A 27324-nucleotide genomic window follows, 5' to 3' on the forward strand; every position below is an offset into this window, starting at 1 on the left:
CATACGGAATGCAATGCAACGCTCCTGGGCTTGGTTCCCTTAACCAGAGTGTTTTGTGCAGCAAATAAGATGTGCCAGGGAGGGCTTTGGGGGACGCAGAGGTGTGGAGACGCTCCTTCCCCTTTGCATGTGCTGCAGGCGCGCTTCATGTCAACAGAAATGCCTGGCAGGGGAAAAACCTGGGCAACGATGCAGTGATTTCTTTGCTGTGACATTCAGTAAGGATAAATGGGCACTGAACCCCACTAATCTCGTGGGATGAATCTTGAGCTGTTTTTTCCCCTTTGCTAATTAGCTGAGACCTGCTGACAACCAAACCTGACCGGCAGCAGGTCTGGAGTGCGGAGGCTTCGGAACAAGGAGCTGGCAGAGAAGGAGGGTCTGCCCTGACAGAGTGAGCAGGACAGCATCACCCACCCCAGAGACACCCACTTCTGCACTTAAAACACCCCGTCCACGCTGCCTGTCAGCAGGGCAGGGAAACAGGCTCCTCAGCTTCAGAAAAAGACAACTGGAAACATCAGAAATTGTCTGTACATGGGTGTAAGAAAAGGAAGCAGAACAGAGGCAGGCTGACCAATGAGTGTGGTACCTACAGGGTAACTATAGGGTGCTGGTTCCAGGTAAAAAGACTGTTTGATGAGACCCAAAGCCTGCCGCTGCTGGAGGCTCTGCACCTCCTTTCTATCATGAAAGGCTCCAGCAAAGGACCTTCTACGCAGAGAAATCATCAAAGATTACAGTTTTCAGTGAAACATTTCAGTTTTTATCAAAACATTCTCTGTTGGAAAGACAGGTTCAGCCAAACACAGTGCTGTTGTAATAATCATCATTTTGCTGCTAAAACGTCAGCTGTGCTGGAGATGCCCAGGCGCTGCACACGCAGTAAAATATCACAACAAGAAAACAGCGTCAGACAACCAGAAGAAAACCCACTGCTGGTATGACCTGAGCATCTCTTCCACCCAAGAGCCGCCCCAGTTCTTACGCCAGAAGTGTATTTGGGATTATGTTTTCAAACTTTTCTCTACAATCACAAGAACAACCATTTGCCTGAACAAAAACAAGGATGTGGGGTCTGTGCCTTCAACAAAAACTCCTACTGGTGCAAAGCCTCACAACTTGGCAATGCTTGGAAACCACTCATCAGCCACATAATCTAATGACAATTTCTCGTCTGCCTTAATTTTATCCATTATTTCATTGTGTGTTTTAATTATTTAGACAGGTCTCAATAACTGGCCAAACACTCTTAGCCAAAACCAGCATCTGATGCGTGCAGTTTTTCTGCGCAGCTCCAGCTCCCATTTCGGAAAGGCACTCACTGCCTCCAGCACCTTGTTCTCCCACAGCCCTCCGCGTACATCTGTGAATATGACTAGTCTGGACTGACTCTGAGCCTGGAGGGGACTCCTGCGGCACAGAGAATGAGCAGAGGAAACCCCTGCCCCTCTGAGGTTGCCCTTATTCAATTACATGTTCAAGCTGAGAGCAGCAGGGCTGAAACCATCCCCCTACACGCTACGCTGCTCTCTTAGCTTAAGAGTCTGCTTCCTTTCAGAGGTAGGGTGGGTTTTTTCATTTCAGCAACTTCTGCTGCCACCAGATCTTTAAGCAGCCACTATTCGTATGAGCAGAGAGGAATTTTGATACTAGCCCTTTTTCCTGGAAGTAGCTTAGCTCCACAATTGCTTTTTGTCATCATACAACACCTTCTGCAGGCTGTTTCATTCAATCCCTTCCTAAACAAACGGCAACACAAAACCATGGCATTCTTCTGAAAACCCAGCATCTGCACTAAGCAGGTTGCTTAGGCTCCTGGGCACCTCATCCCAGACAGCTCTCCATCTCATCCTGCACACTGTGTGAACCGGGTGCTGCTCTCCCACCCAATTGTGCTGTTCACATTTTCCATTGCAACCATACAAAAGTTTCCCTAAGTCATATCATGACAGCTGGAATGAACAGCAGGTAGCTGGACATCAAGGTTGTAGGATAATCCAGGCTGGAAGGAAGCTCCAGAGGTCTCTCAAAGCAGGGCCAGCTGCAGGACCAGACCAGGTCACTCAGGGCTTTATCCAGCTGGGTCTTGAAAACCACCACGGATGGAGACTGCATAACTTCTGAGGGCAACCTCTGCCCTGCCTGACTGTCCCTGGGGGGAAGAATTGCTCCCTTGGACCCTGTAGAGCATCTCCTGCGTCAGCTCACGCCCCTGTCTCTTGTACTCCCACCACGTACTGCCATGAAGAGTTTGGCTCCTTCTAAGATGCTTTAGCACATAGTGATCTCCAGGTATTTACTAGTTGTGTAGGGAACATACTTTGAGAAACCCATCTTTGTTGGTTAAAGTGATGGACAGATTTAGAGAAAGCCTACGGAATGAGAGTAAAACAGCACTGATTTCCAAACCAAAGGGTGGAAATTGTATTTGAAACTATTCAAAGCCTGCAGGATCCAGACGTTTACCAGGGACTAAGAAGAGAACTTCCATTTTTCAAGTGTTGGTGCAAGCCCTTCCCCTCAAATATAATCTGAGCAGGTCAGGCATTAAATAAATCAACAGGCAAGTGTGTTGTCTCTCCCTCTCTTGCAGGGCTAACACAGACACTAGGAGGTCAGTCAATTTTGCTATGACATAATCTTGGCCAACTAGTGCCATTACATGACGTTGTCTTTCTCCACAGAGAAAACCAGCTTCAGGACGATTCCAGATCTATTTTCCTATGCAAGTGGAGCGTCGCATACGTACACACTGTAAAGTGCATGGATGACTCCCCTATTATTTTTCAAAGGGACAAAGACTACATGAGCGACTATAATTCTACTCATCTGACTCATATATTATGCTTTGATGTGATATTGAAAATCTGACGGTGGCCAGTTTATCACTGCTCGTCAGCTCTCAGGCAGAGTCCACTGTTTGATTGGGTACTGTCTGTGACTCCTTCTGCAATGACAGACTTTCCATTAGCTGTCTGCTGGTGACATGAAACCTTGGAAGGAAGACTCATCTGAAGACAAAGATGTGGGGTTTTATTTAGAACTTGCTGACCTAATGGACCTGGTTTATCTCTCTAAACTGAAAAAAATTAGCGATGTGTGGCAAAACACATGATGAACAAAGAGATACAATTACTCAAAACCAGCTGCCAAATTGCAAGGAAATGTGGACGCTTCTGGCAAGACAAGAGGGGAAAGCTTTTCTTAAATTTCCCACATCTGTACCACACTTACAGAAGCCATGGCAAGTCTCCTGAAGGAGATCACCCAACACCCTTGCAGGACTTTGTGTCCCACTGTCGTCACTAAGCTGCGGGTGTAAAGCTGGTGTAAAGTGCTGAGATGAAACTTGGTGGCCGGCCACACCACACATCACCGACACCCCCTTTGCATGAGTCTGTGCACAACCTGGGGAGCCTGCCCAGGGGAAAAAATCATCCCCCACTGCATCCACACAGAGCAAAGAGAAAAGGGACAAGGACAAAGGAGATGTTGGAGCTCCAGACACAGCAAAACTGGCCTTTCTTTTAACTCGGGAATTTGTATTTTCACATATGGTCATATCTGAAAGCACTCAGGAGGAAAAAAAAAGGGGTGTTAAAATCCAGGAATGCACTGCAATTTGTGAAGGTGTTGTCTACCTCGGTATTTTCAGATTCCCCCTCCCTGCTGGGGCAAGGGGAGGAGGCGACAAGGACTCCTCCAGGGAAGTGGCTGAGTCACCATCCCTGGAGATATTCAAAAAGTGAGTGGACAGGGTACTTCAGGACATGATTTAGTGGGCATGGTTAATGGTTGGACTCGATGATCTTGAAGGTCTTTTCCAACCTAAATGATTCTATGATTCTTTGATTCTATTCTATGAAACGGACCCACGCTCTACCCCACCGGAGCCAGATGTGGTCCCCAGACAAAGCCATGTGAGCCGCGGGACGAGCCCAATGCGGCAGACTCGGAGGGAAGCAGAATCAGCATAAACCCAGGCCATCGCTGGGTCTTCTCCAACACAGTAAAAGGCACTGGGAGAGCTTCAGTCTTTCAAATACACCCTGAAATCCCTGAGACCCGTGCGCTGCTGCTCTCCCCCAGCTTGGTTTCGTTGCACTGATTTGGCCAGACATTGCTGGGAGGAGAGGGAAGTATCAGGCATGGGGCAGTGGCTCTTTTTTGTTTGTTTTTCGGTCCGTTTCTTCAGGCCCCGATTCACTGCAGCCTGGTTGAGAGAGAGCGAGCCAGAAGGACTAGAAGCAGCCTGTGGGTTTCCTTACATGACCACAAGTACCTCCACGCTTTGCCAGCACAGCAGGGTCCGTGCGGTGAAACCGCGGCAGCAGCTTCTCTTCAGCACTGCCAGGGCATCGCATGCTGGGCACTGCCGATGCCTGGAAACGCTCCGTATCACCTTCTGGAATAGTTTGCAGGAGAAATCCTGACCCCAGGCTGCCTGCTGCTTCCAGACAAAGAAGGAAAGCCGGTCACCAGCCGATTCCGCAGGGAGGGACCCACTGGAAGGGGCATCGAGCTCAGGTGGGGGCATGGGGTATCCTTGGCTCTCTGCCTGGACAGGAGAGCGGGCATCCCTTGGGTTATCCCACCTGGGTTTCTTCCCACCTCTTTTGCTTACTCAAAGACCAGATGTTTCAACTCCAGACCCTGCTCAGACAGACACACCTGGGTGTCCAGGCCAGCTGCAGGGTGCTCTTTGCAAAGATGATGTTGATGCAGAGAGATGTTAGCAGGATACATGGCTCATGTCATACTCCCTCCCCAGAAAACTCCCCGCCACCACAGCCTCACTGTCACGCAAAATACCCAGTGTCATACAACAGTCTGCTGTGACTGTCACCACCCAACACAACATGTCACAACAAGGCAGCACACGTGGGGAACTTTGTGCAGTCTTCAGAAGCTCATGCACAAAAAAACGCTTCCAAGGGAGGGCAGAGGGCAAGGACGCAAATGGGAAGTGTTGGCCCAAGGAGCTGTGCTTTCTGCTGCTATTCTGAAAGAAAAGGCTTTCTACTCATAAAAGTTGATTTTCAGCAGGAAGAAACAGCATGGCAGGTTTCTTTTCTCCTTCTTGACCCTAAAACAGGGCAGAGCCAAAGGAGAAGGTGGTGCACCCCGTCCCCCCTCCCCACCCCAGTGGTGCAATGGAAGGATGGAGGGCTTAGAGGAGAGACTCTGTCCCGAGCAGGCTTCAGCCTCCCCGCAGCACCACGCACAAGTCACTGCATGGGGCTGCTCCCTCTCGATCTGCACTGCAGGTGAAACAGCTTTCTTCTCCCCAGCCATTACTTGCCTTCTCCATCCAGAAAGCATGACCTTCGGTGACATTGTTCTTCCCTAGACGGTCAGTGCACAAACCTCTTAGCCCCATGCTGCTTGTTGGGCCCTCCCAGTTACCACTGTAATGTGAAAAAGCGACAATCCTGATGACGGTGAACAGGAACAGGGATCCTCCACAAAGTCCCACGTGCTGAAGGCTCAGTCTCCAGAAGCCGAGGGCAGTTCAGAGCTCTGAGCTCCCCAGAGCATCCAGGGCGTCCCGGCAGATGGAGGAGCTCTACCCGACACCTCTGCAGAATAACCTGTTATTTCACCAGGAGCTGATGGCTCCCTGTGAACCGGAGGCCACGGCTAGCAGCATCGTCTCAGGGCTCAAAGGGCTTTGTGCACGGAGCAGCTCTTGAACAACCGCAAGGAGATGCAACATGCAAGGAGACGGGGGTAAGCGCAAACGTCATCTCCAAAGACCTGCTGCTCCTTCCCAGTGAAATGCCCTGTGTCACAGCTGAGCACTGGTCCTTTCCAGTCTTTTTTACACCCCTTTAAATTTTACCATTATTGAAAGGCACTCCATGGCAAGAAAAAACACTACCAGCCTGAGATCTCCTTCTGAGTAGCCCCTGACTCCCTCAGAGGACACTCTCCCCATCTCCGCCTGTTTTAACCACCAGCTGGCAGAGACGGGCAGCACCAGGAGCAAGCCCATCTCCGCAGCGCACACACGTGCTGCCTGGGATGCAAGCACCCCGTTCCTACAGCACCCGAGCACCCCATCACGGCTTATCTTGCGGATCACCAGCAAAGTCCCGCACTCCGGGAACCGACGGAACAACCGCAGCGAAGGGCCAGCGCCGCGTCCCACCGAGGCAAAAAACGCAGCAGGGTCACCCCGGAGAAGGAGAGAGCCAAAATCCCCTCCAGCCCCCGGCGGGCTCCATCTCCTACACCCTCACCTGCGTGCGGGGGCTGCGCACCCCGCTCCCACCCCACGAAGAACCCCGGCACGGCGAAGGCAGACGGGCAAGTGGACGAGCCGTGGTCGCCCTGGCCCACCTTGCAGCCCCGAGGGGGACGCGTTCCCTTACAAGCAGCAAGGGAAGGAGGGAGCTCTTGCACAGATTACCCCCCCCGCAGCCCCCCGTACGGAGCGGGGGTCACGGGCACCGGTGCTCCCAGCTGCCGTCCCTCCGCCACCCTGCCCGCCCAGACCCCGCGCCCTTTCCATTCGGTAGGGGTATTGATCTGCTGGCAGCAATGGGCTGGATAATTAGCCAGGAATTAGGGTTTCTATTACAGCCAGGAGGCTGCCCCAGCTGATTTATCACCTGAATAATTTACTGTGATTGAAAGGAAATTAAAATGAACTCCATTTGACAACTGTGCGCTTTTATAGGCTTTAGTGAAGACTCAAAAGCCAAATTAATAGCCTGGTGTTGTTTAATAGTCTACTGAGAGTAAATATGGGAAGGTTTTTCCTCTCCTGACGTGCTCTCTTAGGCTGGATTTTAGAGTTGTTTTTCTTCCCCTCCCACCAATAAAGCCACAGACTGGATCAGAGGAGGTTTCAGCTGGAAGCGGTGCAGATGTAAAAATGACAGAACTGCCCTCGCTCCCTGCTCTCCTCTCTCGTTTCTGCAGGCAGAGGGGCTCACAGCACAGCCAAAACGGGGGCAAACAGGCAGCACCCACCGACTGCCCCCCCGGCCGGCACCGGCAAAACCCATCCAGCTGCCGACCCTTTCCCACCTCCGCTGGCGTGGGACCGGCAGAGGGGCTGGCGCGGGATGGCACGGGGGTAACACAGCTGTCCACAAACTTGTCCCGTGCCCCACGACCCCCCCATCGCCACGTCCACCCCCCGCCAGCCCACCGGAGCCAAGGGTGCCTTCTGCCACGGCACAGGGTGCCCGAGCCCAGCAGCGGATGCCTGCCGGACTCCTGCCTGCACGCAAGGAGCTGTCTGCTTGCGGGACAGCATAAAATTTTGGGAAGATACAAGCAAATATTAGCTTTGCATTTCTCATTGCAAGTCTCGGGGTTTATTAAGAAGATCCTCAGCAGCCACCGTCCACCTAAATGTAGTGTCCCTTAGGAAAAAACATACTATTCACACCAACAGAAAAATGAGTCACGCTTCCTGGCTTTAACTGACTTTTTCTAACTTTTCTTTTACCTGACATGTTTCTCACTTTTCCCTGTTACTCCCAAAGACGAAACCCCAACATTTGTAAGGAGGAAAAATGCTCTCAGGAGCTGCATTCCTGTGGACACACGGCCCAACACAACTCCATACAGTGAAAAACAAACTTTAGTCTTTCCAAGATGGCAAATACTTGGCCAGATAAAAGTAAAACTTGAAGATTTTTGAAAGGACTTATGCCCCTCTCTTGGTCAGTTCAGAGAACTTCTTCATCACAACTCTCTCTGAAACAGGGGGCAATCAGGTCTTGAACTTGTGCAATTTTTCCAATTTTTTTCAATTTATTAGTAATTTTTTCAGGTTCATTAGTTGTCCAAATGTCGTCTGCCCGTGCTTATCTCCAGATCCAGACTTATCTGCACTCCATGTCATGAATATGTATATTAGTATATGTTTGCCTGGTTTCTACCTAATCCCAGAATATCTACACTTTATCCAGAAGTGAATACAAGAACAGGTATTCAGTTTAGTTCTAGCTAAAAGCAATGGGAAAGCATCAGCAAGGGCCTGGGAATTATCTGCTATTAGTGGCAAGCAGTTCTCTTCTAAACTGGTGACCTACATAGCGTTGAATCTGGTCACATCATGTTATGCCTCATTATGGCCCTGATCTGAAGTCTATTGAAGTCAATAGAAATATTCCTCTTGGCTTCAATGAGTATTCGATTGGACCCATGTGTGAAGCTGAAAATACAAGAGAATCCATTTCAGTTGTGGACAGAAATCCAGCATAGATAATTCTCTTCTTTATTCTGAGGAAATTAATGCACTGCCTCTCCTGTCGAGCTGATCCTGCTGTATATCCTTCATCCCACAGTTTTCCCCCGTAGAGGTATTGATCCCGCTCTCACAGCCACCAAAAGCCACCGGAGGACAACCGACCTCACAGCCACGCAGAGGGGTTTGCCGAGTACAGCCAGCACCTCCCGTTCCTCCAGCTGGATGCTCCTAATGGACTAGGCGCTGGAAAATTACGCCACTTGGTGTAGCAGCTCTGCGCATAGGAAGGGCACAGGATGAGTGCCAGTTCTGGATAAAATCTGAATTGTCAGTGTGGTGACCACGAACGGTGAGGTTTTGCCTATGGCAGGGGCCAGGTGGGAGTACGGTGGTTTGCCACGGACGTAGCCGTGTTCTCCCTGTGTCAGTCCGGCTTTGCTCCGAGGGAAGCCTGGATGTCGGCTGTGCAAGCAACACAAACAGCTTTCCATATGGGCAAGGGGGACTGCGCTGCAGAGCCGGCACACCAGGCAGCAGCGGACCCCATCCCCACGCACACCGGGAGGCATGGAGTGGAGAACGGGAACTGCTGCCGGTCCGGGAGGCAGACATCATGAAGGCTTTCCTTCTCTGGGACCTGAGGATTACACAACGTTCAAGCCATAAGGCTTTGTCCCGGCCGATGAAAGAACTGCGCAGTGCTGGTGGCCAGCAGCCATGAAGAGAACAGCAGCGCAATGGGGGTGTTGCAAAATACACCGCTATGTGTTTTTCCAAATCTGTGCCCAAAAATACATGAAATCAGTTTTCCGTGAACATTTGCAGCCAGTGCAAATCAATCACGGGCTGTGAAAAAAATTCAAAAAATGAGCACATTTTGAAAAAATGAGCACAAAAGGGCACAAATGTGAGGGAAAGGCGTTCATTTTCTACAAGAACTCATGCTTACAGCAGGGTTCTGTCAGGGGAAGGTGGGCCAGGGTGCTTCTAGAGTACAGACTTTATGCCTTGGTTACTCCCCTGTAACATAGAGACATGAGAGGATTTGACTCCGTTTGCAGATCCAACCCTCAGCCTCAGGCTTCCTGGCTCCCAGCTGCTGGACTTCACCTGCCATCAAACGATTCTCATGCTCTATATAGAACCATAGAATCATTTAGGTTGGAAAAGACCCTTCAGACCATCGAGTGCAACCATCAACCCAACACCATCATGCCCACTAAACCACATCCTGCAGTGCCACGTCTACATTATTTTTTGAATACCTCCAGGGATGGTGACTCAACCACTTCCCTGGGCAGCCTGTTCCAATGCCTGACAACCCTTTCAGCAAAGAAATTTTTCCTCATATCCAATCTAAAATGGACTACATGTGCAGGTATCACATACCCATGCTGCAGAGTACACACCTATGCATGCACAGCTGCACCGCCAGGCATTAGGTTGCAAAATGAGGCACATAATAGGAGGTGCCTTACTTCTGACCCCCAACGCACACAGTCTGACAGTTTTAATTATACAAACCCACAGTGGGATCCCTGCCTCACCCAGTGCACACAGTGGACACTGTTTCTGAACAAAGGACTGTCTGATATTTTATTTTCCTGTCATTGTCCAGTGGTTGCCTTCTCTCTCAGCACTGGATGAGGCCTTCCCCAAAGACAAGTATTCATTCCCTGTGGGTCTCTCTATAGAAGGCACAGCCTACAGCAGATGTGAAAACTCAGATGATGCTTGTCAAGAGCACAACATGTTTTGAGGTGAGAAATAACTCATGAGTCTCCATTTTATACAGGTGAACTAAGGGAAACATTAAAGACGGAAAAGTAAAGGAAAGAGGTTGGAAGCACTCAAAGGAAAGGGTTTGGCAGCAGTGGGCAAGCACTCCCACACAGCCCATCAACATATTTTTTTTCTCCTTATTTTCTCTACAGAACTAGCTCAGGACTGCTGACTGCTGACTAAGTCATCCACTGCTGGCTTAGCTCCTAAACCACTGCTCCTGGGTTCAGCAGCACGCTGGACAGCCAGATGCCAGAGGCAGGTCTTGGTTTACAATGACAAACTATTGCAGAGACAACTCTGGTTTTTGAAGTCACATCACTAATATTCTCGGTATTTTCTTTCTCATTGATTTCTTTGGCCTTACTGATTGATCCAGACAGCTTCTCCACTTTGGTTAAGTATCATGACAGCTTTGCTTGACTCCCCAAAGAGGTAAAACATGACTGCTTTGGTAAGGGCTGGAGTTCATACCCCATCCTTGCGAACCAGAGCTAATCATACAGATCAGATGCGTTCATGGTGAAAGTTACACTTTACATGCCACCAAAAAGCAGAAGCCAACCCCAAACAGCCACAAGCCCATAACCATCGCCCAGCTTTCCGAAAGCAAATGACAATGCTCCAACCTATATGAAAGCTAACAACTACAAGCTCCATTTGTAATTAAACTTTAAAATGCCTAGGCAAGGTGGTTCTGCTAAACACCTTTTGTACATCATAATATCACATTTCTCGGCATCTGTTTGACTTCACAGAGCATGCAGAGTGTACCCTGTCGACCAAATTAATAGCAGCATATCGCCAATCTTAATAATCTGGCTGCACAGCCATTCTAGTTACAGCTGCTTACGTGGACCCAGGGAGATCCTTGCTCCACCAACAGCCGAATATCCCATATTTGACAACTGGGATAATACTTCAGCAACATCCTCATTCAATTCTCTCATTCTTCCTATTAAACCAGTAAAAGTGTCTCTCTGGATAAACATTCACTCACTGCTGGACCATATCCCTTGAGCTACAGTTCTCCATGACTCAGAGACTTCAGAACACAGAAACAAATAAACAATCTTCTTCCATCACTGCTCTCTTTACAATGACTTTTTTGGCATATAAAAGTTTCACAGGGACAGATCTAACGTCACACAACTTCCAAGTGACCGCCACTGAAAAGGCTTGCTGTAGTAGTGGGCACAGTGCCTGTCCTCTCCAGTACCACCCGTGCTCAGACAGGATAACCACCATCTAGTGGTATGTGAAGGCCATTTCACCTTCCAGAGGCACTGCCTGTTTAGCTTTCCTAACAAGTTTTTAAAAAAAATCAAATTGCCCTCAGCATCTTCCCTATCTCTTTCCAGTCTGAGTTCAGATCTGCAGAGTTCCTCTGTGAATACAAACCAGGGAAGCCACAGAACCAGCAGAAGCTGGTGAAAAGCAAATGGCTCGATGAATGAAATAACAAATGACAGATGTGAGCTTAAAGGCATGAGAAATTTCTACTCTACTGTATGACTTTCAGCATAGGTAAGTACTTCTCCAAAAAATTTATACCAGTACATGCTCCTTAAACTGGAGCCACAATGGTAGTAGGTTGCCATGAGATAATCTCCCGTGGCCCTCAAATGTATAGATTCCTCTAAGGTAAAGAGGTGTTTGTCTGCAGTTTGAGAGTCCATCCACCTTGCTAAAAAGCAGGTCTAGTGTTAAGAACACTGAAGATTAATGGCCAAATACATCATTAAGTAGCCAGCCAGACCGATATTGGTGCTGACAGCAATATATGCATTTCTACCTCCCTCTCAGCAGCTTATTAAAGACTGCTGCCCAAGAAGAAGAAGGCGACAGAGAGACACAGCTCATCAGTTTTTGCATGTGCTTCTGTATTGTGCCTGCAAAAATGGAACTTTCCCAAAAAATTAGTGCCAAGTCCTTCTCAAACACACTGCTAATCTGTAGGTGCAACTCATTTACCTTCACATACTAATTGGTTGTTTCTCTCAGCAAATGGCCAATTACATGCCTAATAAGCCATTTCTGGATACAAAAATCTAATTTGTGTGCACAATCACGCTAACTATGAACCAAAACTGGGCATTGAGTTTTGCAAGTCTTCTCCTTGTTACCTGCATAGCCTGCTTCTGATCTAACGAAAGCATCAGAAGCTGTGATGCTCTTCAAGGTCCCATTTTGTAACTGGTCCAGATCAGGTGTAATTTCATACCCAAATAGTTGCTAATGTTTACACAACAAGTTTTTTCCTTCATATTTTAATACTTAGTCTTCTATGGCTAATGTGCACTTGGCTGAAGAGCTTGATATGACACCTGTTTCTCCATGGTTTTCTACTAAGACTCTGAGAAGTGTTTGGTGACGTCCACCAAGCAGATCTCTGCCAGCAGAAAGCATATCAGGAAAACATGGAACATTTGCAATAGTACCTGCTCTGGTTTGATGGGCTCAGTTGTTGTGAAAATGTCAGAATAATGTTGCCTCTCGAAGACACGATCCAACACTTCGAGCTGCTGCTGGGTGAAAAGGTCTCCTCGCATCTGTTTCCGAAGAAAATCTCTTCCCGGGAGAGAATGGCCATTTGGTACTGGAGATTCCTGAATACCTTTCAAAGAGGAGAGAGAAGACAGAGAGTAAGTAGGTATCACAATGATGAGACCTACAGAGGAGTGTCTCATTTTATCCCTTGCATAGATGTGGGTACCATTACGCTGACACTGTGAAGACTCTTTGAGAGGAGTTTACAAGCCAGACACATATTGCCAGAAGATGCACTGAGCAGTCTTCCATTACAGCCAACTGCCAACGCAATTTACCATCAATGATTTCACACATAATTTAAAGGCAGGACAAAGGATAACGGTCGCATCTTTGCTCGCATCGCTTTTGCTGCACCACCTGAGAACCTGTCGGGTTCATGGTCTGGGTGCAAGAGGACACAGGAGGACAAGTACACCACCTGATGCTACAGCCACAGTCAACTTGGGTCAGCTCCAGCAGATCCGCTTTGCCCAGTCACCGCCCGTACACTTCACCCCCTTTCCTGTGGTACCTGCAAGTCTTGCTCAGCTCCATCCCGTGCCGAGCTCTGAGCTATAGCGTGCCCGTGTCAGCAAGCACGGACCCTCCGTCCAGCATCACCTCCCGCCGGCAGCGGCTGTCCGGACAACCTCCAAAGCACAGGCACTACTGGCACCGCACGGAGATGGGATGTCCCTGGGGCTGAGCGTCACCACTGCAGCACCCTCAGCAAGACCTGATCCGGTGCTCTCTCCTGACACTGCAGTTTCACGTTGTATTTCTTAAGCTTATCGGCATGATGAAAGCCTAGGCTCCAACGCAGGCTTTCCTCTCTCTCCCCTTTGGCAGAGATTTTTAGCAGAAGTCATAAGTGACTGCCCATGGCTGAAAAGCCGTGAGACAAGTTTCAGAAATGTTTAGATTGGCAGCTCCAGAAGACTCTTGCAATACAGGGGCTTGTTTCAATTTGCTTTTTGCAGATTCACTTTTCTACTTTTCCTTCACCTGTCAGTGCTAGAAATGTATCTTTTATGCACTGAAAGCTGAGGTCTGCAGTATTCCCAGGACTCCAGGAGGTGGAACTCCAAGAACAACAGTAAATATCAGATTTCTTCTCCAGATGGCAACGCCGCAATAGACAGAGGGAGGAAACACTTTAAAAATAGAATCTCGCTGCCAAGACAGTTTTGAGGAGCAGAATTCAAATGCATCCTTAACAACAAGTTTTTCATGAACGTTGCAGTGGGTTACTGTCCAAGTAGTCTGCAGGCAAATAACATCACTCAGACCTTGCCTGGTAGATTCTGCATCAAGTTTTTTTATGGCAAGGATCAGAGACAAGCTGTGCAAAGACACCCTGCTGCTGTAAACAACAGTTTTGTGCCCAGACATGCACTGGCCATCAGTACCATAAGTGATGCCTAGTGGACAAGATTTTTCACAAAGGACTATTGATTTGAGATCATCCTTCAGCACAACTGGATTTTGCAGAAAATGCTGTGTATCCAGACAACCAGGCTGCTTTAATACAGATCTCTCAAACTCGGGACCAACACATGGAAATACTTTTTCAGCCTAGGTCACCCTCTGTAACAAACTGCTTACACTAAACAGGCAATTGATGTTAGCAATTAATGCCGGAAACTTCCTTCTAAATCTTAGTTCAGCAATTTAGGCATCAACAGCTTTGTATTTGTATGTTTAGACAAAGTTGTGCAACTTACAACAAGACTAGACAATGTTGGCTCCCATAAAGTGCAAGGATCAGTTTATTCCACACAGGAAAAAAACCCTTAACCTGTCCTCTGTATATAAAGTCTAAGCGTGTGTAGAGAACTGTGAAAAAATGCAAAGGGATATAAGAAAGCAGCGTATCTTTAAATCTTTTTTTTTTTTTTTTTACTATTCTAAATCAAATAGTATCTAATAGTGCTGGGTTTAGTCAACCATGGCTTATAAAATTAAAATTCTGGTTGCTAGCTGCATGGTAGCAAAAGGCCAGGGAGACCCTGTCTCTGGAGCACGGAAACGCTGGCTTTAAATTTCAGGTTAAACTAATGTTATTCACAATTTGGCATCAAAGTTAAAGCTTTATGCAGTTTCGGTCTAAAGGGGGTGATGAAAGGGAGTGAAATGATCCAAGACGTGGCATGACCTGGAAAATGTTCTTGGCGACGCCAGTACAGTTTGTGCATTGTTTACACACCCAGAGATCAGGTGTATAATGAGACTCCATAGTATTCAAATACGGAGCAGCCGACCAGTGTTTCAGCAGCAGCACTTCTTGTATTACGGAGTGCAGCTCTGGATTTTTGGGGGGGTGAATATCTTGAAGAAGAGGAGCCAGACACAGGCGAAGCCTGGTGCGGCAGCCTTAGCCAGGGACAGGCTCAGGGCCGGGCTGGGGGCAACATCATGCTGGGAGCTGGTCTCCTGCCCCAGATGCCGGAGCACGATGTCCGGAGATGCGGCTCGGGATGGGGAAGGACAGAGACACCACCAAGTTCCCGCAGCACCAGCTCGGCCACGTCCATCCCCGGCTGCCCATCCTCCAAGGGGCAGCGAGGCAGGGGACCGCCCTGGGTGCCTGCCACCAAAGCATCCCGAGAAATACGAGGAAGAGGAGGAGATGTCTCTCTGCAAGGGAAATCCACCGACAACCACCAGACCGGAGAAAGCCGGGAGGGACCCAGCGGATGAGATGCCTCGCTGCACGGCGCTGGGCGATATGGCAGGGGATGAAATCCCATGGAGATGGCGGTGGGGCTCTGGAGGGTCAGATTTGGTACGGCGCTGGGAGCGCTGCCTGCGCAAGCCAGCCAGAGGGGGCTGAACCCCCCACCACTATCCGCTGGTGATATTGCTGGTGGCTCCGCATGCCATCCTGCGGACCTGAGGCGGGATCAGCCTCCGACACGTGCTTCCCGGCGCAGCCAGGCTGTGCTGAGGCGAAAGCGCGATGCACGCAGGGTTTGCTGCCAGGGAGGGACCCAGGCAGGAATGGGGCAGGGCTGGGACCACTGGGATGGCTGTCACTGCCCAGAGGATCCAGCCTGGGAACCACCCAAACCTCAGCCACCCTCGTTATCGCTCCCTCTGCACATCCCGTGAACGAAGGGATAGCTTGTTCTTTTGCACTGCATTTCCCAAACTCGGCCTAATTGCAGGTTAAGTGCTGGATTTCGCTGCACAAGTAAAGGGACTTTCTATACACTGCACACGACACCTGAAAGTTCGTGAAGGTCTTTGGGATGCATTTGGCTGTTAGACATTATATGAATGTGAGATAATTACCATTAGCATTATGCACTGTTTGAATACACTAGAATATCTTCGATAATTAAAATACTGTTGGCAGGTTTGAAACAGTTTGGGTTATAAATAGGCTCCAGGGAGTGGTAAAAACATTTTTCATATAATCAATGCATCCACCTAGGAGGGTTATGTTTTGTTGACAGTAGCACTACGTGTGTACCTACCTACTCTGCAAAACAATTAGTTCCCAGTCCAATGGCATCTTTCCAGAAATGCAAATGAAGAGCACAGATATAATACTCCCTTTAATGCAAAAGAGGACATTCTTCTCACACAGATGTTTCATCCCTTACCTCTAGCAGATTACACAGACGGGACAAGACGGTGCCGTCAGACCACAACTTTCTGAACTTCCTCGGATGCGACGCACTCCCCTCCCACCACAAGGCCAGAAAGCACCGTGATTCCTGGGGGTACACCAGCAGCCCCCTGCACCCAGACCTGCCCCGACGCCCCGGGGAGAGCCCGCGCCTCCCACCCTCTGCCGGCACTAAGCTCCAGCACGTGCCGGACCTGCTCCGGCTGTCTCCCCACCGGTCTGATCCAAGTCCTTCCCAGGCATCCAGCCCGGCTCCGGACACCGACTCGGCTCCTCTTAGGTGCGCAAGGCTCGGCGTGTGATCCAGCTTGGAATCTGCAGCTGGAGGACTCGCCGCAGTGGATGCGACTTTGCACAGGGCAGAGTCCCAGCGACACCTCCCCAGTTCCCAATTCACCGGCGGGCACTTGCTAGGCGCGGGAAAAAGCAATTATTTCTCACTCTGAACTGCACAGACACATTCATCCCTGTTGGCATCCTACCCAGAAAAGCAACCCATGGTTTCACAAGAAAAGCCGGACACACTCCTAAAGAAACTGCCCTGACTTGGGTATAATGTTAATATTACACGTCAGCAAAGATTTCCTACGGCTAGCCAAAGTTTGAACCGTCTAGGAAGCGTTAGGCACAGAACAGATCCATCTCTGGGAAGAGGTGCCATGCACGGTCTGGCTGACAAAAGGCTGCCTAAATGGTGTGGATATCATCCAGAAATACTGTGTCTTTGTTAATCAAGAGCAAGTTATTTTCTGAGGACCTAAGCAAATGTCAAGATCAGTTTAAAAAATTTGACAAATTGTGATCTCATTCTTTTCAGCATACTTTTACAGTTAAATACTTGTCCATGACATGTTTTCTGAAACAGCAGGAGAGTATTTGAGATCGCTAAATACATCTAAAACAGATTTTTAGCAATACACACCACATAACTCACTTGATTTAAAATAGTGTTTTGTTTATACATTTCTAAGATTTCTAAGACTATGGGCCAAAAGAAGGAGAGCAAGTGACCCTAGACCCTATCTTCACAAAACACTAGAGCATGTTTAAAAGCCCTAAAGCTTAGTATTAAAAAAAGGCAAAATGTAAAAAAACAGTAAAAACCACTGAAATAAACAAAAAGATCAACTCCATCTTGTCTTTTTTTATTCAGAGTGGGACAACAGCACAATTTAATTACCATGTTATGAAGCGTTACTGTGAAATAGTGCAGGACAGACCCTGCCCTGGTCTGAGTGAGCGCAGCTCCACTCGAGGATCTCAGCCAGGTGACAGCAGCTGAGAAATGGGTGCCATCCACAAATTCAGCTGGAATAATATTTCCAGTGTTATTAATAATAATGATGTACTATGAAGTGCACACCTCCATGGTACATCTGTCTGATGCATTGCGCTTCTGAAGAACAAGAGAATCTTCTGTTTTCAGGTTTTCAGGTTGTTTTCTTGTTTTAAACAATGTGGTTTTACAGGGTTAATCAAGGGAGTAAATAGCTAGTACCATGAACAACCCATATTCGTAAAGGACATGGTTGCTGTCTCTAATTTGTACTGTCCAACTTCATTACCTGGTATCATACCTAATTACTCCACCTTATAGGGAAATGCAGGCTAATTAGGAAGGATGTTATTCACCACATTTAAAACATTATGAAGCAAATGAAATATTACCAGGAGGCAAAAAGGTGATTTGTTTCCTTGTAGCATGCCTGTAAATTAGTCCAGAGAAGATAAAGACTTTGTTTAATTACCATTTGGAAGGCTTTGTTTAAAACATAAACAGAATTTTCATGCCACCTCTCAGGATTGTGTGCATTTGGCAGCCAGCAGCCTCATGCTCTTCCCAGCAAAGCGTTAGCTTCAGGACCGCATACATGGTGAGAGATCTTTGCATTTACACTATTTGAGTTTTCTAAGCACTGTTATTTATTTTTTCAAAGGACAGTATCACTAGAAAGAAGCTTTATATTTTGAAGTGTATATAGGTGATCATCACACAAATATTTTCAAGAGAAATCACTATATTTCACAAAGATGGGTATGGGTTTTGCCGTAGATCAAAGTGAGAAAGAGGGGAAAAAAAAGATAAATCATCAGAGATCCAAAAATACTTTTCATTTGGAGAAGATATCAGGCCATTTCGATGGCACTGATAGAGTCTCTGCTCTGTCTCCATTACCCACTGAAGGCAGCCGGAGTCAGGAGCTGACTACGCTAGATTATATTCCCTATAAGATGGTCACCAATATATATATATATGATCTTCAACCTCTATTGATTGACCAATTTCACAAGCAAAGACTGGTGAAATGAAGCTGAAATGAACATCATGCTTTAACTCATTGAACCCATCAGGCCTGAGTTAATCTCACTGCCCACTGTCTCTGATAGAATTCAATTGATCAATCATGTTTCGGTGATAGTACCATTTCAGTGGCTTATTGCTTCTTCATTTCAAGGCTTGACCTGTTAGATATACTTGGACCAGCTCTGCTCCTCCTGGAGACACAGAGACCAGCATCTGCCGATGGCAGCACATTGTCCTGCCTCCGGGCTTGGAAAAACTCGGGGGGGGGGGGTTGCCGAACACTCCCACCTTTGCATTCTGTTTTTATGGGTACTTTACTGATTTCACAGTCAGGATGGGTGTGAGGACATGAGGAGCCCGAGCACCCTGAGCCCCCTGCCCCCTGCTCAGCGCCCACCACCTCCCACCCCACCCCATCCCCGACATGGGACAAGCAGGGGAAATACCAAAATACCGGGTTTTTGGCAGGCCCACGCTCCAGCCTACCCGTGTACGGCACGAGCGGCAAACCGGCCGGTGTGCACGCCGCCAGCGTTGCCTTCACCCCACGCGCGGTCTTTGCAAACCAGGCTGGATCTCCCTGGCTCCCAGCAGTGAATCCTCACCGTGCCGCTGCCGGCGGCATCCGTCCGCTCCGCAGAGCACATCTGGCGGCAGCTGCCCGGTGCCTGCACACCCCAGCGCTGCGTTTGCACCGGCTCCAGCAAACGGAAGAAGCGAGACTGCGGTAGCTGAGCTGCATCATTGACCTGTCAGCGCTGCTCTTCCTAAAATGCTCAGCCGATTAGCAGTTTTATCATCAACCAGCCACCTCTGGTCTTTTGCTGAGAAGTGATGGAGCTCCTCTCTACTGCGAGAACATTTGTCTCTGCTCTCTAGGACAGCTGGAGGTCCTCCCTGATGGACGAGCTGGAGCCACGCTGTATACCCACCAGATGTACGAGCTGGAGCTGTGCCTGTACACCCACGAAGTGCCACCCCGCAGCACCGTTGCACACCTGGGGTGCAACTCCATTGCTGCAAAGCTGCACCACCAAACCGGTTACGGGTCCACCACCAAACAAGGGTTGTTTAACAGAACTGATTTCCCTGAGATTACAGCTCATCTCCTCCTACAGTGATTTTAGTCCTGCAGCAGCCACACAGAAATCTTCTTATACATCTCCTAGTTTGTGTGAGGAAAAGCCTTGCAGTTGCCCCCATCCCACACTTCCCTCCGGAGCGGTCAGGGAACGCATGGTGGGACCTCGCACCTCAGCAGCCCTAACGCTGATGAACCTGACAGCCTATACATCTGAAGAAACACTTGTGCAAATAGTGCCACTGAGTGGAGCTGGATTGGTTGTGCACCTGCAAGGGCTGTCAGCAGGACGGGCTTCGCCGGCGTCGCAAGTTTTTGCACGTGCAGGACGCAGCCCCCGTCCCTGCTGCCCACCGCGCCATTCGCAGGCAGGCTGATGGTGCCTGCGGGCTGGGGGGGGCTTCCAGATGGGTCAGAGCAAACCTCGCTGCACAGCTCCCCCGTGAGCTGCAGACCGACCTAAGGCAGGTCTGGGATCGTTCTCCGTGCGGCGAGGGTTGCGGAGGCGGAGGGGAACCGGGCGCCTTGGGGGTCTCCGAACCATCACCTGCAATGCTCTGGGGCAGCGGCAAAGCTCAGGGTGCAGACGGTCCCACCCCATCAGGGGTCTCAGCCATCTGCTGAGCATCACGGGTTGTCGTCCAGACCACCCTAACTAAGCCTGCAAGCCATCAGCCTCCGCGCCAGCACCCTCGAGGAGCCACGCTCATTGCCCAGGGTCGCTGAGCTCATCTGAGGACGGCGTCTCGAGGGAGCGATGGAGCTGCCGTGGGTTTTGCGAGCGGATTTGCTGTGGATTTTGGTTTTCTTACGACGCAGTTTGACGTTTAAAAAGCAGGAAAAATTATGTCAATGATGCCTCCCCCTACTCGGTGGGGAACTCAGAAATGCGGAAACCTAGCTTAAAAGGGAGAGGCTGAGCGGGACAGAGCGCATGCCCCAAGCCTGACTCACACACGGTGGGCACGTGGAATCCCCCTCCAACTCCTGGGGCCTCGGGGGACTGTGGGCACCCGGATAAGCCCCCAGGGCAGCAGGACCCCTCGGCCAGCTGCAGCATAACATAGGAATGGGCTTCCATTTCTATGACTTCTATAGTATTTAAGGGGAGATATAACTGCAGTAACTATACATACAAAATGAGTCATGATGAGTTTATTAACAAATGGTTGCGAGGAACTGATTCTTCTCCTAACCCATTTTTGTAAGCTGTGTTCAGCAGCAAGCTGTGGAGAAGTGCACTTTATGCCATGCGCTCCCAGCTCAAGGTGCATTTTTAAATGGCTGTTAAAAGCTCACTGAAGCAATTTTAACATAGTTTATACCTACCTCCATACCCTGCCGTAACACATCCTTTCATCATTGTTTTCAAAAAATCATTTCTAGGTATGCTTGGGTGACACGGACTAAAGTAGGCTGAAGATGAAATTGTGCTCTGTGTAGCTTTGGAGATGCCAAACTGGCCTCTGGTTGTGACAGACTGGGAAAAGATTTACAGCTCTGAAAAATACTGGGGGACCAAAATCTGACAGCCGAAGGAAAAAGCAGTGGTAGGACATGCAAACGCAGCCTGACGCGGTCTGCGCAAAGAAGAGCGACCACTCAGAACAATAACGCTGGGGCATTTGCTATCCCCGTGGAGTGAAATGCAGCGGACACCAGAGCAGAAAACAGACCCACAGGAGCCAGTGGGAAGTTTGCACACTGCGAGCGGCTGGCGTTGCACACCCTGCAACAGCTACAGCCTGCGTGGACCTGACAGAGACTGTCAAACTTCTGCCCTCCCCAGGAACTGACATTTGATGAGAAAAATACAGGCTGTTCAATTGTCATCAGTCGAAACTAACCCTTCCATGCAAGCTTAAAAACAGCAAAGCAAAATTTCCACCTAACACTTTGAATTCTTCGCAGAGCACTATCTGGGAAACTTACCCAAAGAAAATAAAAGTGGTGAAGATCTCACCCACATCCCAGCCACTTGATGAGCAGAACTTAGAAGCCCCAAGAGCATTCCTGCTTCCCAGCAGGCTGACCGCTGGCAGACCCCAGGCAAGCTCTCCCTGGGGAGGAAAGCCTTTCTCCACGGCACTGCCAAAGACCTTGGCAAAGCGCCTAAGAAATGCAGAGGACTCCCAAGCAGCGATGTTACTTCTCCTAAAATGCAAATTCCTAGCAAAACATTCAAACAGTACCACCAATTTGTGACAAGGCTGGATTTACGATATGCAAAGGAGAAAGACTGCGGAGGACATAGCTCACTCCACCGGCAGCGTGGCTGCAAGCTGCAGACGGGTGCTGTGCACCATCCAACAAGTGGAGGGTGTCCATCCACGCTCCCTATCCAATTATCCACAAACAGCACTCAAAAAAAGCTGTTAATACCTGCAGACTTTTCTGGTGCATATATTAAACGGAGCCTCGTTTTACAAAATCAAGAACTGTGGTCTCAGGCCTGCAAACATGCATGCTTACAACAAAGCCAAGAAATGTCTCAACTGAATTCAGCATAACGGCTTACAGGCATAATGCAAAACATAGCAATAAAACACCGTTATAAAATGTAATATAATATGCACCTACAGATTTTTACAAGTTACAAAAAGTGCAAGTTTAACGGTATTTTTATATATTTTATCCACATGCATTAGTCAGGAGAAATTAACTTTTAAACACTCTCCACAGCTGTGTAATGTGGGTTTTTACGCCTCGAAAATTTCAGTTTACTTCTTACATCCAGGTGCTGCGCCTGTGCATCCATCCTCCTTCAGCTGCGCTTTCTGTCTGCCTGAACGCGGGTGCGCTCTCCCGCGCTGGCCCCAACCCGCAGGCATCCCCGGCCCTGGGCCCACCGCGCCGTTTCGTGATTAAACGGTACCCGGCACAGAGGCCGGGATGCGGGTGCTGCCGGGCACGCTGCCGTTACCGCTGGCTGGTGCAGCATCCATCTACTCGGCTCAGCAACGCCAGCGGAGCACGGCGTTTCCCCACGCGCTCTCCCCCTCTGAGTGGAGGTGGACGATGGAGGAGGTCCATCAACCAGCTCCTGGAGGAGAGATGCCAAGGCTGGTTTCTGGATCCCGCTGAAGTCGGCTGCTGCCGTCAGCCGGGGACGGGTGAGACGATGCCCGATCTCCGCCTGGGAGCGGTTCCCCCAGGGCCACCCACCACCACGGCGCTCATAACGCAGTTTTCTGCCTGCACGGTCCGGCAGCTCCCACAGACAGGGAGGTCTCCCACCAGTGCCCAGGGGGACAGCACCCATGGGAGGTCCTCCCGCTGCAACCCACCCTGCGTGGGGAAACCTCTGGCATCCCCCAGCCCCAGCACCCTCCTCCAGAAGGGAGGGCGCAGCGCCGCTGCCACCACCCCGGCTCTCACAGCTGCAATTTGGGAGATGCTGCCTGCCCACACAGGAGGTGCTGTGAACGAACAGGGGCCACGGGGCAAAATCCCGTAGTAGTTTAACGTCACGTTTGTTTCTGTTACCGCTATTTTAGCTTTCTGAATGCATTTGTGCTTCCGCACTCTTGGCTATTTTAAAACTGTGGAGCAGAAGATGACAAAAAGCCTGCATTCGTACACATACATTTGAGGCGGTTGGTCTTCTCGTTCTCATCTGAGGAGGCAGCTAATGAACATTGGTTGCTGCTCTGGTTGGCCTGGCTTATTCCCCGGTTGGTTGCAATGGTGTGAGCATTGCCACTTTGGACCCTGCCTCCCAAGTCCACCAGTTTAAAGCCTGCTTCACCAAGTTGGCCAGCCGTTCTCCATAACCTTTGAGAAGTTGTGGAGATGGGGGAAAAAGTCCCTGAAGACTGGAAAAAGGCTAATGTCACCCCCATCTACAGGAAGGGCTTAAAGAAGGATCCAGAAAATCATAGGCCCATTAGTCTTACTTCAGTCCCTGGGAAAGTTATGGAACAAATCCTCCTGGGGGCTGTCACAAGTCAAATGAAGCACATGATTGGGAAAAGCCAGCATGGATTCACTGGGGGCAAATCATGCCTGACAAACCTGATCGCCTTCTACAACAAAGTAACCTACTCCGCTGATGTGGGGCAAGCGGTGGACGTTGTCTACTGGGATTTCTCCAAGGCTTTTGATATGGTTTCCCACCACCTTCTCCTAGAGAAACTGATGCGTTTCAGTCTAGACAAGGTCCGTGCGGTGGGTGGGGAACTGGCTGCCAGCCCGCACCCCCAGGGTGGTGGTAAATAGCTCCTTCTCAAACTGGCAACCTGTCACAAGCGTGGTCCCCCCGGGATCGACAACGGGCCCAACACTGTTTAATATCTTCATAAGTGATCCGGATGATGGGGTCAAGTGTACCCTGATGATACCAAACTGAGGGGGGAAGTGGACACTTCAGAAGGGAGAGCCACCCCGCAGGAAGACCTGGATAGGCTGGAAGAGTGGGCTAACAAGAACCTGATGAAGTTCAACAAAGACAAATGTAAGGTCTTGCACTTGGGAAAACATAATCCAGGAGTGCAGCACAGGCTGGGATCTACCCAGCTGGGGAGCAGCTCTGTGGAAAGGGACCTGGGGGTCCTGGTGGACAAGCAGCTCGGTATGAGTGAACGGTGTGCTGCTGCTGCGGCAAAGCAAGCCAACACCATACTGGGTTGCATCAACACGGGCATCGCCAGCAGAGATAAAGAAGTCATTATCCCACTCTACTCCGCGCTTGTCAGGCCACGCCTGGAATACTGTGCTCAGTTTTGGTTCAGGCTATACAAAAAAGATGTGGACAGGCTGGAGGGGGTCCAGAGGAGGGTCACAAAGATGATCAAAGGACTGGGAAGCCTGCCATATGAGGAAAGGCTGAGAACTGGATTTTGTTCAGCCTCTTGAGAAAAGAAGGCTTAAGGGAGAGCTTATAACCATGTTCCAGTATTTAAAGGGTAGCTACAAAGAAGATGGAGACTCCCTTTTTACAAGGAGTCACGTGGAAAAGACAAGGGGTCATGGGTACAAGTTACTCCTGGGGAGATTCCAATTGGACACAAGAGGAAAATCTTTCATAATGAAAACAATCAGCCATTGGAATAATCTCCCCAGGGAAGTCGTGGATTCCCCAACACTGGACACTTTTAAGATTTGGCTAGACAGGGTGCTGGGCCGTCTTGTCTAGACTGTGCTTTTGCCAAGAAAGGTTGGACCAGCTGATCCTTCGAGGTCCCTTCCAACCTGGTATTCTATGATTCTATGAAAAAGGCAGTCGGCGACCCAACGAAAATGACATCTCCCTGTATATGTTTGTATTTTATGGTTCTGCCTTAAATGTTCTGATGCACTGGACGCAGAACAAAATTAATCAGCCAAGATTTTACTTTTAAGGAAAAACAGCGTAGCTCTTTGCTAATTATCATAATTAATTAGTGTCATCTAAACATTAATTATTTATCCTGCAGTAAACTCAGCAATCTACAGTACAATTCCCTTGACACTGTGCTTATCACACGGATGCCCTTACTAAGCAAGTATGGGAGAATCTCACTGCACATATTTCTGTTCTTTCAAAACCTGCTTTCATTGAGAGGAAGGCTGAGTGGGTGACTTTTTGGGCTGCATCACGGGAATTCTGCCAATGATCTCTCAAGTGGGCGAGCCTGTTCCTGCAACTTCACTTGAGACAAACACACTGGGAGCAGCCCCACCACACCACCAGCTGAGACTGCCCTCTCACTCATGTCTGCACCAGTTTTCCTGCGCTCACTTATTCTCCTCCCATCTAATGGGATAACTCCTCCAGGAAAAATAAAAATTAAAAAAAAAATACATACATACATACACACAAACACATATATATATATATATATATATATATAGCTTGGCAAATAGTTTTTGAAGACTGCTGTATCTGTATGTTCCCCCTCTGTTCCCAACAGGCAGCTGTTGGCAAACCAATACTTTCTATGAATCAGTAATGGTGGTCTGAGAGCAAACGTCCAGCATGGCAGACACAGGTCTCACCTTTCTGGGTTTGCTCGGTGCAACAGCAGTCAAGGGCAGGGGATGCAATTCTGACTGTGCTGCAGACCTGCAGCGACTGGGAAATTTTTGAGACTTTTTCTTCTATATGAAAACACTGACTGACTGAAACTGAATCTTGTTCGCAAGCGGGGATCGTTTCTGAAGAACTGCGTGACACAAAGCCCTACTGGGGAAAATCCTGATCGTGTTGAGAGAGCCCATCCTGAGACTTTCAAATGGAAGTTATTTTAGCCTTCCAGTTCAAAATCATTTTAGTGTTTAAATATGAAGTAATCAGCTTCTATAGAATCATAGAATCACAGAACCATTGAAGGTGGAAAAGACCCTTAAGACTATGGAGTCCAACCATAAACCTAGCAATGCCAAGTCCATCACTAAACCATGTCCCTAAGCACCACGTCTACACATCTTTTAAATACCTTCAGGGATGGTGACTCAACCACTTTCCTGGGCAGCCTGTTCCAATGCTTGATAACCCCTTCGGTGAAGAAATTTTTCCTAATATCCAATCTAAACCTCTCCCGGTGCAACTTGAGGCCATTTCCTCTCGTCCTATCATCTATTTATCTATACCTATCTATCTATATACATGTAGAAGTATTAAGAAGTAAATAAGCCTTCACTCCTCACGACTGATCAATCCTGGGCACCAGCCCCTCCTCACCCACCATCTGCTCCCATTTTGGGAGCACCCTCTGGTCCAGGTGGGTCTCGCTCGAGTGTGTCAGCCTTTCTTGCAGTTTACTGCATTGCTGTCCGTGCTTGTGGTGCAGCACGTCACGTGGAGTGCAGGATGCTTTCTGAGGCATTCTTCTCATTGCTAGTGCAAATGTACGTAACCCAGGAGACTGGATTGCCACTCTGCACAACCAGGGCAACAGAACACATATTTAAAATATAACAGTGTTTTCGGTGCAAGCAAACTCTTCAAGTTATCTTGCATGACTTGTGCAAGGCATGGTTATTTCTCATTGTAGCTTTTGTATAAAATGCTTTGCAAGACAAAAAATAAATATTTTTAGGGCGAGTTGGCAGGCTTTTTAAGACAAATTAGTTTCAGTTAATCAAAAACTAAAAATACCTCCAACTTTGTACTTTGTGGCAAACAACAAACAGTTAAGTAAAAGACAAGTACTTTTCCTTTAAAAAGATTTACAGAATCTCTAGGAGGAGTTCATTGTAATTTTTCACGGTTTTACTTCCCCAACTCTATTCTTGACTTTATTCCCTTCAGGAAGAAAGGAAGCACACTCAGGATGCACGCTGCCTAAAATTTTTCTTCCTTACGTACGTACACATGCATATACATAAATGTTTACACGTAGCCATGGGTTCTTCACAAGGCATGCTCTGCAAAGCCACAACCACCTTCCCACACCCCAGCTAAAGACGAAACCGCGCACGGTTCGCAAAAATGACTGGTTTGCACCACTCTGCTTCCAGGTGGAGTCTCTGAAGGAGACTTTTTTTAGAAAAAGAAAAGAAAGAAAGGAAACTTGTGACGTGCAAAGCTAACTCGGCTACCGCTGCGCAGCAGGCACAAGGGCAGTGGCCGTAAAGCCGGGGGGGGTCTCCACCCGGTGGGAAACGAGGGATCCCTCCACCAGCACACCAGCACCCGTTCCCAATTTCCCTCTCCCCGTCCACCATCATGCCCCACGCCTGGCCCTCGGGAAGGCGCCCACCAGGCTCTGACACCTCCCCGCGCCGCCGGAACGCGGGCACCGGTCGTTACCATAACACACTCGATTGTTCTCAGCGGTGCTCCAGCAAATAAAGCC

General features: G+C 48.9%; 1 protein-coding gene across 7 annotated transcripts in view; it reads right to left on the minus strand.

The window, feature by feature from the left end:
- Window positions 1-27324, minus strand: part of PAX5 (paired box 5) — a 137193-nt gene that overhangs the window by 71450 nt on the left and 38419 nt on the right. For all 7 annotated transcript variants that reach the window (XM_069775978.1, XM_069775977.1, XM_069775974.1 and 4 more), the window contains one exon: window positions 12436-12611. In XM_069775978.1, coding sequence (XP_069632079.1) covers window positions 12436-12611 — 176 coding nt within the window. The remainder of the gene's footprint in view (window positions 1-12435; window positions 12612-27324) is intronic.

The sequence above is a fragment of the Haliaeetus albicilla genome, chromosome Z (assembly GCF_947461875.1).
Source record: "Haliaeetus albicilla chromosome Z, bHalAlb1.1, whole genome shotgun sequence".
Classification (NCBI taxonomy): Eukaryota; Metazoa; Chordata; class Aves; order Accipitriformes; family Accipitridae; genus Haliaeetus; species Haliaeetus albicilla.